This window comes from Aulostomus chinensis, chromosome 8, assembly GCF_037954235.1.
Source record: "Aulostomus chinensis isolate RoL2024-O1b breed Wild chromosome 8, RoL_Achi_v1.0, whole genome shotgun sequence".
Lineage (NCBI taxonomy): Eukaryota > Metazoa > Chordata > Actinopteri > Syngnathiformes > Aulostomidae > Aulostomus > Aulostomus chinensis.
Window position 1 is genome coordinate 17,473,960 of NC_141327.1, and position 14,024 is coordinate 17,487,983.

Below are 14,024 nucleotides of genomic sequence, written 5' to 3' on the forward strand. Positions count from 1 at the left end.
CTAGTTACAATGATCTCTTCCCTGCTTTTGATTCTCAATCACATTTTAACTTTTTTTTTCCCACATGCAACCAATATTTTCAGATATCCTCTTCTTCCTGTGATAATTACTCTCCTCCCCTGCTTCATTTATTTCATACTTTCCACCAGGTCTTATGACTTTACTTCTGAGCTACATACACTTTCCCTCCTCTCTATCCAATCTCCTCTCATGTCTGATTACAGCTTTATAATCAGCACAACTTTATTTTGTTATGATGCTCACACAGTCGTGTTGGCACAAACTGGATCCGTCTGGAACGTTCACGTAACAGTTGATAGAAATACAAATAGAATCTTTGATGAAATAATTGCATTGAATACAAAAGTGATATTATATTCATGTTATCAGCCAAACGATTCCATTCCACTCTGGGCAAATAGGAGCTATTTCCACGCTTATGACAGATCGATGGGTTTTAAGCTGATAAGTAAGTACAATCAACCTCATGTGTTATTCATGGGATTCAACACTTCTGTGTTTTCTCTCTACTTCCTGCCTATCTGCTCATCTTTCCATCTCAGAGACAAAAAGCCTCTCAAGTAAATACCCACAAAAGCCATCAACAACAACAATAAAGCACTTAGCTGCGGAACGACTTGTCTCTGTTTTCACAAATGTGACAAATCCGATGGACACACCCTTCCCTAATATGAAATCAAATTAGCCTTTTGCTCTGGTTTAATTTGACTAGAAAAGTTTACCTGCTTCTAATGAACTGCAGTTAGAATCTTGCTCAAAGGGTAATAATATCTCCTGTCTGTACATTCAGTAAATTGTCTGGTAGTGGAGCCATGATCATTAAAAGAAGTGTAGTAGCATCCTTTATGTGCTTGTAAATATAAGTGCTTCACCCTTCTTGTACCTGTTCTCAGAGATTGAATTTCTTCAGGGTAATGGAAAACCCTGCAGAGTGCTGTTGGACATCCATTTCCCACACAACAACCGTTTAATCACAACAAAACATTGGGCAGCGGGCCACATTATATTGCAGCGTCTCTGACCGGGGAAGTGAAGAGGAGACAGTTTGACCAGTGAAAGAAAGAGATTGTTGGTGTATTTTTGTGAGGGGATGTAATTTGCTAAAAGAGTTCTGTATTTTCTTTGTGTCGCGCTCACTAATGGCCGAAGTCAAAATCAAAGAGTGAAATCCATATTCATATTTCTATTTCTATTTTTACAGGAAACATCAGTCACCATCAAAATTGAATGGATCTTAATTGAAGCAAGAAATGACGAGGAGACTGGCCTTCATTGCTCCCCCTCAGCAGAGTCCCTCCTGGGCAAGTTCTTAGAGAGAAAATACATTAATGAAAGATTAACACGGATGATCAAACGTGATTACTGCTGAGTGGAGTGTGTGTGTGTGTGTGTGTGTGTGTGTGTGTGTGTGTGTGTGTGTGTGTGTGTGTGTGTGTTGTAGAGAAACAGCTCATTTCTATTCTCTCTCACACACACACACACACACACACACACGAGGAAACTTCCCCTCCCTCCCTTCCAGCTGCTGTCAGCTGTCAGACCTGATACTCACATTTCCTGTCACTCACCTCATTCAGCTGTGATTTTTCTCTCTCCGGTGATGTCGTCTCTTCTGAGGGAGGAGATGCAGAGAGTTTTGTTCAGACCTGCAAAACAAAGACTGGTTGAATTTATTGAGATCGAAGAACCAGCGCAAGGGAGACATTTCCTCTGTGTTGCAGGTAGACAACTTTCTTGTTTTTACTTTGGATAAATTAAAATGTGTTAGATATAAAAATATTTTTGAAACATTTATATGATAAAAATGTTAAATATGCATTCCATTTCGAAATATTCTTTGATTATGTTGAGGAAATGTGTTGAGCATTTCATTTTTATTCCAGAGGATGTCTAAAATCTAAGACTCCACTTCCACAGCAGAGGATATTTGGAGCTGTTTGCTTGAAAAACTGTGCTTTTCCCATTTTTCTGCAGTTGCAAAAAACAAAGTGGTGCAGTTAAGTATAGTGCGTTGTCAGATTTCGAAGAAACCCAATAAATCTGGAGAAAGAAATCCCAAGAAATCCCACACCCAACGTTCCAGCATTCAGGAAAGCTACAGGAGAACAGAAATGTGGTCGCTGCACGACCTGACTCTTGTTGATGGACGGGACCCTGATGTGGTAAAAACCAGATTCATTTGAGATCATCTTGCTCAATATTTTTATTTTAGTTTCTTTTACGTAAAACTAATTCTGGAAATTGCTCCTTAACACCTTTGAAATTATACTATACATTTTTCTCATTTTAATTAAGTTAGTTATTCAACTGATGTATTTTTGAACACCATGATTACTTTTTGGTATTTTTTTTTTTTTTTTTACAAATCCTTACGTTTTTTTTTCACTACCAACTATTTTCATTAGCAGTTAATTGGCTTGTTGTATTCTCTGTAAGTTATTTGCAAATTATGACGACTATCCATCAGGTTCCTCGAGCCAGAGTAAAAATCTTAAAATTGTTAGAACAGTAAATTTTTTCCGACACAAAAAGAAAATCAGGACGACATTTAACATTTTAGGAACCTTTTAGAGGCCGATACATTGAAGTGAATGATTCAGCAAATTGCTTCCAGTTCATCTTCGATTGATGGCCTTATCGTGATTTCAGCTTTAATTGAGACAATGAAATGTAGAAGTATTACCGTGAATACTGGAAAACATGCAGTGCAAACATTTCATTTCTGCTAATATCACCCAACATTATGTCATAGAAAAATGAACCTTTTAAATCCAGTTTATGGCTCTCGCTTACAGTTCGAATGGTTGGAATGACTAGACTCTGGTCTGAGTGCTTGACTGCTTGTTAGATTCAGAAGTAGCCATCGTGAGCTAATTCATTCAGCTAATTCAGTTCACTGGATGTGTATCTGATTGTTGAAGCAATTTGTATTCCCTGATTTAACAGCTGCGTTTACAAAATTCTAAAAGTCGTGTCTGTCTGTCCTTCAGGATGACCCCTGTTTCCTACTGCACTTTGACAAGGTTCGGACAGTGAGGGCCATCAGCTGCTCCGCCAAATACGCAATGGTGCGTGCGCTGGTTGCCCTCAGCAACCAGCACTGTCAGAGGTCCCTGAACCTGCTGAACTTCGACTGGGCCTACATAGAACCCACATCCTTCTACTCCAACCGAGGAGACTGTGTTGTTCTGTCACAGATATGCTTCTATGCGTTCAATCTGGTGTGTCTGTCTATGTGTCCTGTGCCCCTAGACGCGTAACGGCATGACATAATGACTGATGCTTGTGTGTGTGAGTGTGTGTACGTGTGTTGATTAGTGTGTGTATCAGGATTGTTTCATCTTTAAAATACAGTATGATGAATGTAGGCTTCTTTCACATGAACTGACAAGAATTGTTAGACTACCTTTTACATTAAAACTCTTCTTAATATACCGTAGGTTCGTTAATGCAGGATTCAAGCAGCCTATCTGCCAACTGTACTCTCTTTCATGAGCTCATGCCTTTAGTGTGTTTAAATGTGTTTAAGTGGGGTAAACTGCTTAATGTGTTGTATTGTGTGTGTGAGTGTGCACTGTTGTATGGAGAAGTAAAGCAGTTCAAAATTCCTTGACTTTGTCCTACCTTTTGTAAAGCAAGTAATTTAGAGTAAATGAATCATTAGTTGTGCCCCCACTGTTTGTTTGTGGTACTGAACCAAAATTATAAACGCCAAGATGAAGATAAACGGCTCTAATGAATGCTGAAACAGCGTGTTTGTCGACCTGGTTTGAGTAACTTGGGGAAATTAATATTAACATGTCTGCTACTTTTTTAATCTTTGAGTTTAACATTTAATCTGAGCTAGTTTGTATTGAATTAACAAATTGGTATATTGAATAAATGTAAACCAATAATCCAAATAATTACAAATGAATGCTACAAGATCGAAGTGGTATCCCAGGGCCAGCAGGGAAGGTGGACTTTATGGGAAGGGTTCATGGACAGGACAATGTCATGGGCTGATCTGTGGACAACACCCCAAGCCAGGTTCAGGTTCTTGATCAGAGCAACCTACAACACAACAACCTTGTCCCCAAAACCTCCACCAATGGTTTGGCACTTAGGAGAACTGCTCCCTTTGCAACACCACCAATGCTAGTCTTCAGCATATCCTATCTGGTTGCAAGACACCATTGTCACAAAGGCGCTACAGGTGGCAGCACAATCTAGTGCTGAAGAAGCTGGGAGAGGTGGCGGAGACTTGCAGGTAGGACGCCAACAGCAGGCTGTCTGCCCCAGCCAAGCAGTCCATCCAGTTTGCTGGGGCTGGAGAGAGCATGAACACGCCCCACCACAGGGAAAGAGCAAGACTCCTCTCATCTGGCTACGAGTGGCACATGAGAGCCGACCTCAGGAGACAGCTCCAGTTCCCCAGGGAGATTGTGGAAACATTACTTCGGCCTGACCTCGTGTTGTGGTCAGTGACAAGCAGGATGGTCCTGCTGGTGGAGCTCTGTTCCATGGGGGGGGGGGGGGGGGGGGGGGGGCTGGGTGCTGCCCACGAGAGGAAGCAAACCAAATGTGCTGAACTGGCTGCAGAGTGCAGGGAAGCTGGCTGGAAGGCTGTCACGTGCCCGGTGGAAGTGGGTTGCTGTGGCTTTGTGGGCTCCTCCACCATTTGGCTCCTCCATGATGTGGGTTGCACAGGAGTGGTGTGTTGGAGAGCTACAAAAGTGCTGGCTGAAGAAGCTGAAAAAGGAAGCTTCTGGTTGTGGCTTAGAAGGAAGCACATGAGTTGGGGGCCAAACAACACCTAGGGCATCAGCAAGGGGGTGGCAGGGCGAGATCATCAAGTGATGCACTGGGATTAAAGGAGCGAAACATCAATGACTGGTGGTCCCCAGCTGATGACCCGTTTAGGCCCAGTAAGGTGTTTGGTGAGGCGTTCCCTGGCGGGAGCCTCTTCGGAACACACCTGCGCATCAAGGCACCTGTGGAGGTGCATCAAGCAGCAGGACGGCCATCAACCTGTATCTCAAATTGCAAATGTATATATGCCAATAAAATACAGAATAAAGCCCAGATAAACTATTTAAATAAAGAAGACTCAAGCCATCAATAAATCATCTGTAGCTGTCAAACTGAGCCTTATGTATCACAAATACGAATTTGTGTGTAATCTGTCGTATTTCCAATGTCCCAGATTATCTGGGACATTGAAAATGCGTCTATATTTTTTAGGGCAACATCTCACCTGTTGGTGGCGCCAAACTATTCCTAAGGAGGCACTTAGTTGACTTAAAATCTGCCTGACGAAAATAAATTTAGACATATAATAAATATGGAAAAAGACGAATCCTACATATATTATTCCTTTTTCAAGTTAGTGACTTTCATGTTTAGATTATTGAATTAAAGTGTGAATATGTGGCATTTTGATAGCTGAAATTTATTTGTCCGACTGCTGGCGCAGCGAGGACGGATGAGCAGCTCGATGCCTGCCGCCAAAATTCAAGTTGTAGGAAAGAAGAACGAGGTGTCGGTTGTAAACACTGACTCGGAACTTAACGCTTCTCTCTGAGACTGGGTGAACTGATCTTTGAAATACTCCAGACGCTGTCCCCGGGATCTGCCGAGGCTTAAAGATGCACATAAAGTCAATCATCATCGAGGGATTCAAATCCTACGCCCAGAGGACCGAGATCAACGGCTTCGACCCGCTGTTTAATGCCATCACCGGACTGAACGGCAGCGGCAAGTCCAATATTTTGGACTCAATATGTTTCCTGCTGGGCATTTCAAATCTTACCCATGTAAGTAGGTTGTCTGCGGTTCGGAAAATTAGTCAGTAGTCGCTAGTTTGCAAGTGACGCAGCTCCTGATCAGCGTTTTTTTGTAACAACGACCATAATAAAGTTCAGGTATCTTTATAGTAGTTGCATAAGCAGTCTTTACGACATTAAAGCTCCCGTTGACACAGGCATTGAATATAGACATATAGTCCTAAAAATGCTGTAATCTGTTTTGCGTTGTGCAGAAAACAACAATAATTTTCATATCTCATATTTCATCTCAAATTGAATCGTCAGATAAAATATGATATCTCCTACTTCTTTATAAAGTACTGTGCTGTGTATTGTCACTTTGTGATTTTGGTGTTTTCCAAGCTCCACGTTACTCCTGCGTATGGTGAATTTGTGAGTAGGATCAATGGCTGAGGTATTTGTGACGTCACAGAGCCTCGAGACTCACATCTTACATCCATCCATCCATCGTCATCTTCCGCTTATTCCTACACATTAAGGGTCGCGGGGGGGCTGGAGCCTATCCCAGCGTCTACGGGCGAGAGGTGGGGTTCACCCTGGACAGGTCACCAGTCCATCATAGGGCCAACACATAGAGACGAACAACCATTCACACTCACAGTCATACCTACGGTCAATTTAGAGTATCAATCAGCCTCGTCCCCTCTTGATGTCTTTGGACTGTGGGAGGAAGCCGGAGTACCAGAGAGAACCCACGCAGACACGGGGAGAACATGGAGACTCCACACAGAAAGATCCCGTGCCCGAGCCGGGACTCGAACCCGGAACCTTCTTGCTGTGAGGCCACAGTGCGAACCACTGAACCACCGTGCAGCCCGCTCACATCTTACAATCAGAGGAAATGTACAAATGATTGTGACGCCAGCTCTCCATTGACAAACTGTTTATGCAACATTCTGTACAGTCAAGCTCAAACATTCAACTGTGTGAACGAGATAAACATGTAACCGTTACATTTCCTCTGAACAGGTGCGAGCCTCCAACCTGCAGGACCTGGTCTACAAAAATGGACAGGGTGGTATCACTAAAGCCACTGTGTCTATCACCTTTGACAACTCCAACAAAAGCCAGAGTCCTCTGGGGTTTGAAACTCATGATGAAATCACTGTCACTAGACAGGTGAAGAAAGAAGCAAAAATAAAAGTCTTAGCTGTCCACTGTTTAAAACTGTTAGATTTGACACTTTCCTTCTCTCAGGTTGTAATTGGTGGCAGAAACAAGTATCTCATCAATGGAGTCAATGCCAACAACACCCGCGTGCAGGACCTGTTCTGCTCTGTAGGCCTCAATGTCAACAACCCACATTTCCTCATCATGCAGGTCGGTTATTCAAAGGTTCACCGAGTTTGTGTTTTCTGTTGTGACAGCGTTCATCACATCCTGCAGACTAATACTTGCTTCTTTTTTTTTTCCCCTCACGCAATCTTTCCAACACTTTAGGGAAGGATCACTAAAGTGCTTAACATGAAGCCACCAGAGGTAAAATGTTTCTCACAGTCAGAGCAGGTCTGAACAACCGCCTTTGTGCTCTTCCTCTAGTGACCTACTTACTCCTTTCCTGCAGATCCTCGCCATGATCGAAGAGGCAGCAGGGACCAGGATGTATGAATGTAAAAAGATCAGCGCTCAGAAGACCATCGAGAAGAAGGAGGCTAAGCTGAAGGAGATCCAGACTGTATGTTAGACATTTTCACTCCTGGGTCTTTATTCCTGGTTCAGTGAGGCCTCATAAACACATCTAATGAGGTATTTGTGTGTTTCTCCTTTTGGTATTATTTCAGATTTTGGATGAGGAAATCACTCCAACCATGCAGAAATTGCAAGAAGTAGGTTAACTAATTCCATTCACAAGATTTAAGTACAAATGTAATTTAATTTAGCAGTTTGATAGATTGTCCATCATTAAATTCTGCTTCTGCAGGAACGGTCATCATACCTGGAGTACCAGAAACTGATGCGTGAGATCCAGCACTTGTCACGGCTCTACGTGGCCTGGCTGTTTGTGTGTGCGGAGGAAACCAAACTGAAGTCGGCCGAGAATCTGAAGGTGATGCAGGATAATATCGCCAAGATGCAAGCTAGCATGGCTGAGAACGAGAGCAAAGTCCAGGAGCTCTCGGCCCAGATTCAGGAACTACAGAAGAAAAGAGACCAGGTACACAGAGAGATGCAGTCAGGAGGGATCTTTACCTCACTTACTTCTCTATTTTGCATTTTTATTGCGTATCTCTAGGACTTTAATGGAGTTTGAAATTATGAGAAGGAATTTTGAATCACTTTGCTTTTTAACTGATAGCTGTTTGGTAACCTACAGGAGGTGAATGGAGTATTAAAATCCCTTGAGGAAGCTTTAGCTGACGTGCAGCGCGTGGATGCTAAAGCTCAAAGTGCGCTTGATCTGAAAAAACAGAATCTCAAAGATGAAACCAAGAAGAGGAAGGAGCTTGTCAAGAGTATGGAGGAGGTACTTGGGCCGTGCAGAGAAGGTTTTTACCATTTGGCAAGACATTTTTAACTTCTGTAAGCTATTATCAGGTCACCCTTTCATCCATCTTCAGGACAAGAACATGTTGGTGTTGAAAGAAAAAGAAGTTTCCAAGTTGATGGAGCAGCTTCAGGCTCTGCAGGAGGAGGGTCAGAAGGACGGCGCTGCCCTGGATGCGGCTGAGCAACACTTCAAGGCCGTCTCTGCCGGCCTGTCCACCAATGAGGATGGAGAGGAGGCCACACTGGCCGGTCAGATGATGACCTGCAAGAATGACATGAGCAAGGCGGATACTGAAGCCAAGCAGGTGAGGACATAAATCAGGTTTTCACCACAAAGGGGGATCTTGTGAATGTGTGCTATTTATAGGAAAGATTTCACCTCATCTCTGTCCACTTCCTGTCTTTCCAGGCCCAAATGACGCTGAAACACGCCCAGGCTGAGCTGAAGACCAAGCAGGCCGAGGTGAAGAAGATGGATAGCGGCTACAAGAAGGATCAGGATAACATGCAGACTGTCAAAAGCAGCAGGGAGAAATTAGAGGCAGAACTAGCCAAACTCAAATATGAAGGTACTGGATGTCTGTCAGAGCAGCAGCTTGCAAAACTGCCTTTTGCATTCATGGCAGAAATATATATATATATATCTTTTCAATTTATTTTATTTGACACATTTTGTAATCGAATTTGGTTGAATTTGTGGCAACAGATGGGAAGGAGGAGAATCTACTGGAAAGAAGAAGACAGCTGTCCAGAGAGGTTGCTAAACTCAAAGAGACATACGAACGTCTCGTGTCTCGCTTCCCCAACTTACGCTTCGACTACAAGTGAGGGTCACATGAATTCATTTCCTAATCTGCTTTCCTGAACTCCCAATAACAACCAATATTTCAGGTTAAAAAAATAAGATTTCAAAGTGATTATTGAATATTTTCAGACTTTTACCCCCCTGCTGTCGTGTTGGTAGATTTCAGGTCAGTAGTTGTGGAAGTAGTAGTCATGTTGAATAATAATACAAATAATTTAAAGTGTCTTCATTACATTTTCGAGATGATAACAGATAAACCATGTACAGCTTTGAGCAGACAGGAAACAAATACTTGTAACAGTTTAATATTAAGATCACAAGTACTTCAGTAGATATGATGAATTGATTATTTCATGACTTATTAAGTTATATAAAGATTACTAGAAGTACCTGTGCACTCATGTTTCCCAGTCTGAAAAGGGAAAAAAACTAAACTGTGATTTTTCCCAAGTAGCAGCATGATTTACTTTTGGGTGTCTCTCAGGGACCCCGAGCGAGGGTGGGAGCGTAGCAAAGTGAAGGGGCTGCTGGCCAACCTGATCACAGTCCGTGATGTCTCCTACGCAACTGCGCTGGAGGTGGTGGCTGGAGGACGACTCTACAACATCGTAGTTGACACAGAGGTAAATCTGACCTGTTCCCTTCATGTTTGTGGGTTCATGTGTTTTTGTTAAATTTCAGACATGAACCGGTCTGTCTTTGCTAGGTGACGGGTAAGAAGCTGCTGGAGAAGGGAGAGCTGCAGCGGAGGTACACCATCATCCCCCTGAACAAGATCTCTGCCAAGACTCTCAACGACAAAGTGGTCCAGACCGCCAAGAGCCTGGTGAAGCCATTTTCCATCTGCATTTCAGTCTGTTCTGTATCACAGTGTCAAAGTGTTTCTGTTCTCTTTGCTAACTCTCCATCTCTTCCCCTCCTCTCAGGTTGGACAAGACAACGTCCACACAGCACTGTCCCTGGTGGGCTACGAGGCCGACCTGCGTAAGGCCATGGAGTACGTGTTCGGCTCCACCATGGTGTGCGACACCCTGGACAACGCTAAGAAAGTGGCTTTTGATAAGCAAGTGATGACAAAGACTGTCACTCTCGGAGGAGACATCTTTGACCCTCAAGGAACTCTGAGTGGAGGTGAGAGCTCACGTGTGTCACTCAAGGTATCAAAGCTGAGTTTTAAACCTCATACCCAACTGATATTTGGGACTTTCTAAACGAGCGTGTCTTTGTGTGCGTGTGTCCTTTTTTTCTCTTCCAGGAGCTCGATCCCAGTCTGCATCAGTGCTGTCCAGTCTGCAGGAGCTGAGAGAGGTTCAGGACAGCTTGAGTGAGAAAGAGACTCAGCTTCAGGAAACTGAGCGACAACTGGCCAGCCTCAAGGGCATTGCTGAGAAGTATGCACACAAAACATTTTTGTGAAAAGTAGTTTTATTTGCTGCAAAAGTCCATTATTATTATCATTCATTGATTTCCATTTTAGGGCCTCCCCAGTACCACTGTATCGTGTTCTATTAGTACTCTACTGGAATATAGGACTATTTTAGTGAAATATTCATTGTTTTTTCATACACTCCAAAGTTCAACGTTCCATGTCATGTGACCCCTGGGACTTCCATATTTTTTATTTCAGTGCAAAAAGCAGAATTCAGGGTTTTTCCCCCTCTGTACTGAATCCTCCTCATATCAGTTACATCATCCACCTCCCCCCTGCCCTCACTGTCACTCCTCATTCACTCTCCTCCGTTTGACCTGATTCGCTCCCTCCAGGTACCGTCAGCTGAAGCAGCAATATGAGCTGAAAGTGGAGGAGGAGCAGATCCTGCAGGCCAAGCTGCAGCAGAGCTCCTTCCACCAGCAGCAGGAGGAGCTGGAGAGGCTGCGCAAGGCCATCGGTCAGCGAGACAAACACACCGCTGAAATGTGCAGTTTCAGATAATGCAGTGTGTAAACTTTTTTTTTGTTTCTCCTTTTGCTTAACCAGAGGAAAGTGAGGAGACTTTGCGCGTCACAAAGGAGGTGCAGAAGCGGGCTGGAGAAAAATTCAAGGTTCTTGAGAACAAGATGAAGAATGCTGAAGCGGAGAGGGAGAAGGAGCTGAAAGCCGCCCAGCAGAACCTCAACGCCGCTAAAGCCAAAGCTGATGCCTTCAATAAGAAACTGAAGCAGAAGCAGCAGGTACGCTGACAAAATTTCCTAAGACACTCTGTTCTCCGTAGGAATGATCTTTTACTGACTCCCAGGCTCTTCTGCTTCCTCCTGTGGGTTGGTGTTGATGTGTGCAGGAGTCTGACGCGGTGGCCCTGGAGCTGGAGGAGCTGCAGAGGGAGCAGGCCGGTTATGAGCAGCAGATCCAAGCTGTGGATGAGGCTCTGAAGGCCATCCAGGAGCAGATAGACAGCATGGCCTGCACTGTGTCTCAGAATAAGGTGCGATTCACAGAAAATGTTTGTCTCATTTGTTTTGAAAATATTTTTCTGTGTTGCAGTTTGGGGTCAAACAGTTAATTTTCGACTAAATAAACCATTTGCAGCTCAGTTATGATTGCATTAATTTGTGGACCTACTCTTCATTGCACATGTTGTGTCTCGCTCTGCAGGAAGCAGTGCGCAAGGCCCAGGAGGAACTAGCCAGACAGAAGGAAGTAATCATGACTCAGGACAAAGAACTCAAGGTGAAGATTTAGCTTTGGTACCACAAATTGATAAACGCTGAACTTCACTAAATTGTAAGTGAAGATTGCGATTTGAAGAAATATGTCCAATCAAAATAATAAATCGTTTCATTCCACTGTGACCTTGTAGGGGAAGAGCTCCGAGGCCAATAAAATCAGGGAGCAGAACAATGAAGTCCAGCTGAAAATTAAGGAGCTGGAGCACAACATCAGTAAGCACCGCAAAGACTCCCAGGATGCTGCAGACAAGGTAAACACAAGCATTAATATGCAGCGGACTGTCGGTTGTCAAAATTGGCTGCAAATGATGTTGGAACATTCACGAATTCCATCCAGGTTTCTCGGATGCTGGAGGAACACGACTGGATCCAATCAGAGCGTCACTTATTCGGCCAGCCCAACTCCTCTTATGACTTCAAGACCAACAACCCCCGCGAGGCCGGCCAGCGGCTGAAGAAGCTGGAGGAGACCACCAGCAAGCTGGAGAGGAACATCAACAAGCGGGCCATGAACATGCTGAACGAGGCCGAGGAAAGGGTGAGTGGACACAGACGCAGTTTTTATTTATCTTGGAAAAACTAGAATCATCTCGTGACATTTTCACTGTTTATCACCTCAAAACTGTCTTTCCCTCCTACAGTATAATGACCTGATGAAGAAGAAGAGGATTGTAGTGAACGACAAGGCAAAAATCTTGCAGACAATTGAGGAGCTGGACCAGAAGAAGAACGAGGCTCTCAATGTGGCATGGCAGAAGGTCTGTCCTCTCTGTCTGCACCTCTGTTTGTCCCCCTTCTATCCACTAACACAAGTCCACCACTGAAACATGGCGGTTGTTTGGAACAGACGTTCCTGGACGAGGGTCTGGGACTTGCTCATAGCTGCCTAGATGTTGCTATAGTTACGATGTTTCTTGCTCTCTGCAGGTGAACAAAGACTTTGGCTCCATTTTCTCCACTCTGCTGCCGGGAGCCACGGCTAAGCTTGCTCCTCCACAGGGCTGCGGGGTCTTGGATGGCCTTGAGTTCAAAGTGGCCTTAGGCAACACCTGGAAGGAGAACCTCAGCGAACTCAGCGGGGGGCAAAGGTCAGCAAGAACCACTGATTTGTTGAGTATGTTGAGTGTAGCTCTGGAAACCTTACTGAAGGAGCGTGCTGGTGTGTCTGTCCCAGATCGCTGGTGGCCTTGTCTCTCATCCTGGCCATGCTGCTGTTCAAGCCCGCTCCCATCTACATCCTGGACGAGGTGGACGCCGCCCTCGATCTCTCGCACACACAGAACATTGGACAGATGCTGCGCACACATTTCAGACACTCGCAGGTACCGTATGCTAAAACACACACACACACGAGGCCCAGCCTCTTATTCTGCTGTAATGAAGATCAACTAGCTTGCTGATGTTTCTGTAGGCCCATTTTAAATCATTGAGGGCAGGGTTGAGACCAGGAGACCAGGGCATGTACCTCAGCCATCTTTTTTTTTATTCATCTGATCGACTGTCTTTTTCCAGTTTGTGGTGGTGTCTCTAAAAGACGGCATGTTCACCAACGCCAACGTCCTCTTCAAGACCAAGTTTGTTGACGGAATGTCCACGGTGTCACGGACCGCTCTCAGCCAGAGTGACTCCAACCTTCCACACAAAGGCCAAGACAAGTCACGACAGAAAGACAAGAGGACCAAGCAGCTCATCAGCTAGTCAGGACCACGAAACTATTAGTCCAACTAAATGTGCCCATCAGTAACTTGGCAACTTGCAAATATTCCCACAAGTTTCACACACAAATCTGCTCCATGCTGAATTCTTGTGCCGTGCAGCTTTATCGGTGTGGACTATTTGTATTTTAATGTCTTTTATTATTCTGTCCTCTTTCCTGTCTGTTCATGCTCATCTGCTACAAATATAAAGTTATTTTATATGCGGCTAATGTATTAGTAAATAAAACAATTTAATATTGGTTCCTTTTTGTTTGTGTTGATACTGCTTTTTGTACAAGTGGCGCGCTCACTAGCAGTAGAACCAAGGCTTCTCATTCATAAATGGATCATTGGTGACGGTTGCTTCATGCCTCGATGTGTGATAACCAGGGCGGTGGCGACTGTGGAAATGAAAGATGTAAATATTTTATTCCAAGCTGCTAATAAAAAAGGTGGAAGACCCAGGTGCTTCAGACACAGACACGTCAAATGTCATGTTTTGAGCAGTTCGACCACAAGGAAATGCATGCGTTTCGTTTT

General features: G+C 44.1%; 2 protein-coding genes across 4 annotated transcripts in view; both read left to right on the plus strand.

Moving 5' to 3' along the window:
- exoc1l (exocyst complex component 1 like) overlaps positions 1-3,576 on the plus strand; it is a 10,112-nt gene extending 6,536 nt beyond the window's left edge. For all 3 annotated transcript variants that reach the window (XM_086211361.1, XM_086211359.1, XM_086211360.1), the window contains exons 2-5: positions 1,223-1,322; positions 1,599-1,742; positions 1,996-2,183; positions 3,012-3,576. In XM_086211361.1, coding sequence (XP_086067487.1) covers positions 1,622-1,742; positions 1,996-2,183; positions 3,012-3,281 — 579 coding nt within the window. In that variant the 5' untranslated portion in view covers positions 1,223-1,322; positions 1,599-1,621 and the 3' untranslated portion in view covers positions 3,282-3,576. The remainder of the gene's footprint in view (positions 1-1,222; positions 1,323-1,598; positions 1,743-1,995; positions 2,184-3,011) is intronic.
- Positions 3,577-5,482: 1,906 nt separating this feature from the next.
- On the plus strand, positions 5,483-13,916 carry smc2 (structural maintenance of chromosomes 2). The gene is made up of 25 exons (XM_086210195.1): positions 5,483-5,816; positions 6,798-6,947; positions 7,026-7,148; positions 7,269-7,307; positions 7,393-7,503; positions 7,610-7,654; positions 7,750-7,983; positions 8,143-8,292; positions 8,387-8,620; positions 8,725-8,884; positions 9,022-9,139; positions 9,605-9,743; positions 9,827-9,946; positions 10,047-10,251; positions 10,376-10,511; positions 10,885-11,009; positions 11,099-11,292; positions 11,400-11,543; positions 11,714-11,788; positions 11,919-12,038; positions 12,125-12,325; positions 12,429-12,545; positions 12,715-12,875; positions 12,962-13,109; positions 13,300-13,916. The coding sequence occupies exons 1-25, from the start codon at positions 5,649-5,651 to the stop codon at positions 13,483-13,485; spliced, it is 3,603 nt and encodes a 1,200-aa protein (XP_086066321.1). The 5' UTR covers positions 5,483-5,648; the 3' UTR covers positions 13,486-13,916.
- The last annotated feature ends 108 nt before the right edge of the window (positions 13,917-14,024 follow it).

Bases quoted from the DNA above. Each gene is read 5' to 3' on its own strand.
- smc2 (XM_086210195.1), top strand. From the start codon at position 5,649: ATGCACATAAAGTCAATCATCATCGAGGGATTCAAATCCTACGCCCAG. The intron at 7,149-7,268 runs GTCGGTTATTCA...CCAACACTTTAG, and splicing joins CACATTTCCTCATCATGCAG to GGAAGGATCACTAAAGTGCT. The intron at 7,655-7,749 runs GTAGGTTAACTA...CTGCTTCTGCAG, and splicing joins CCATGCAGAAATTGCAAGAA to GAACGGTCATCATACCTGGA.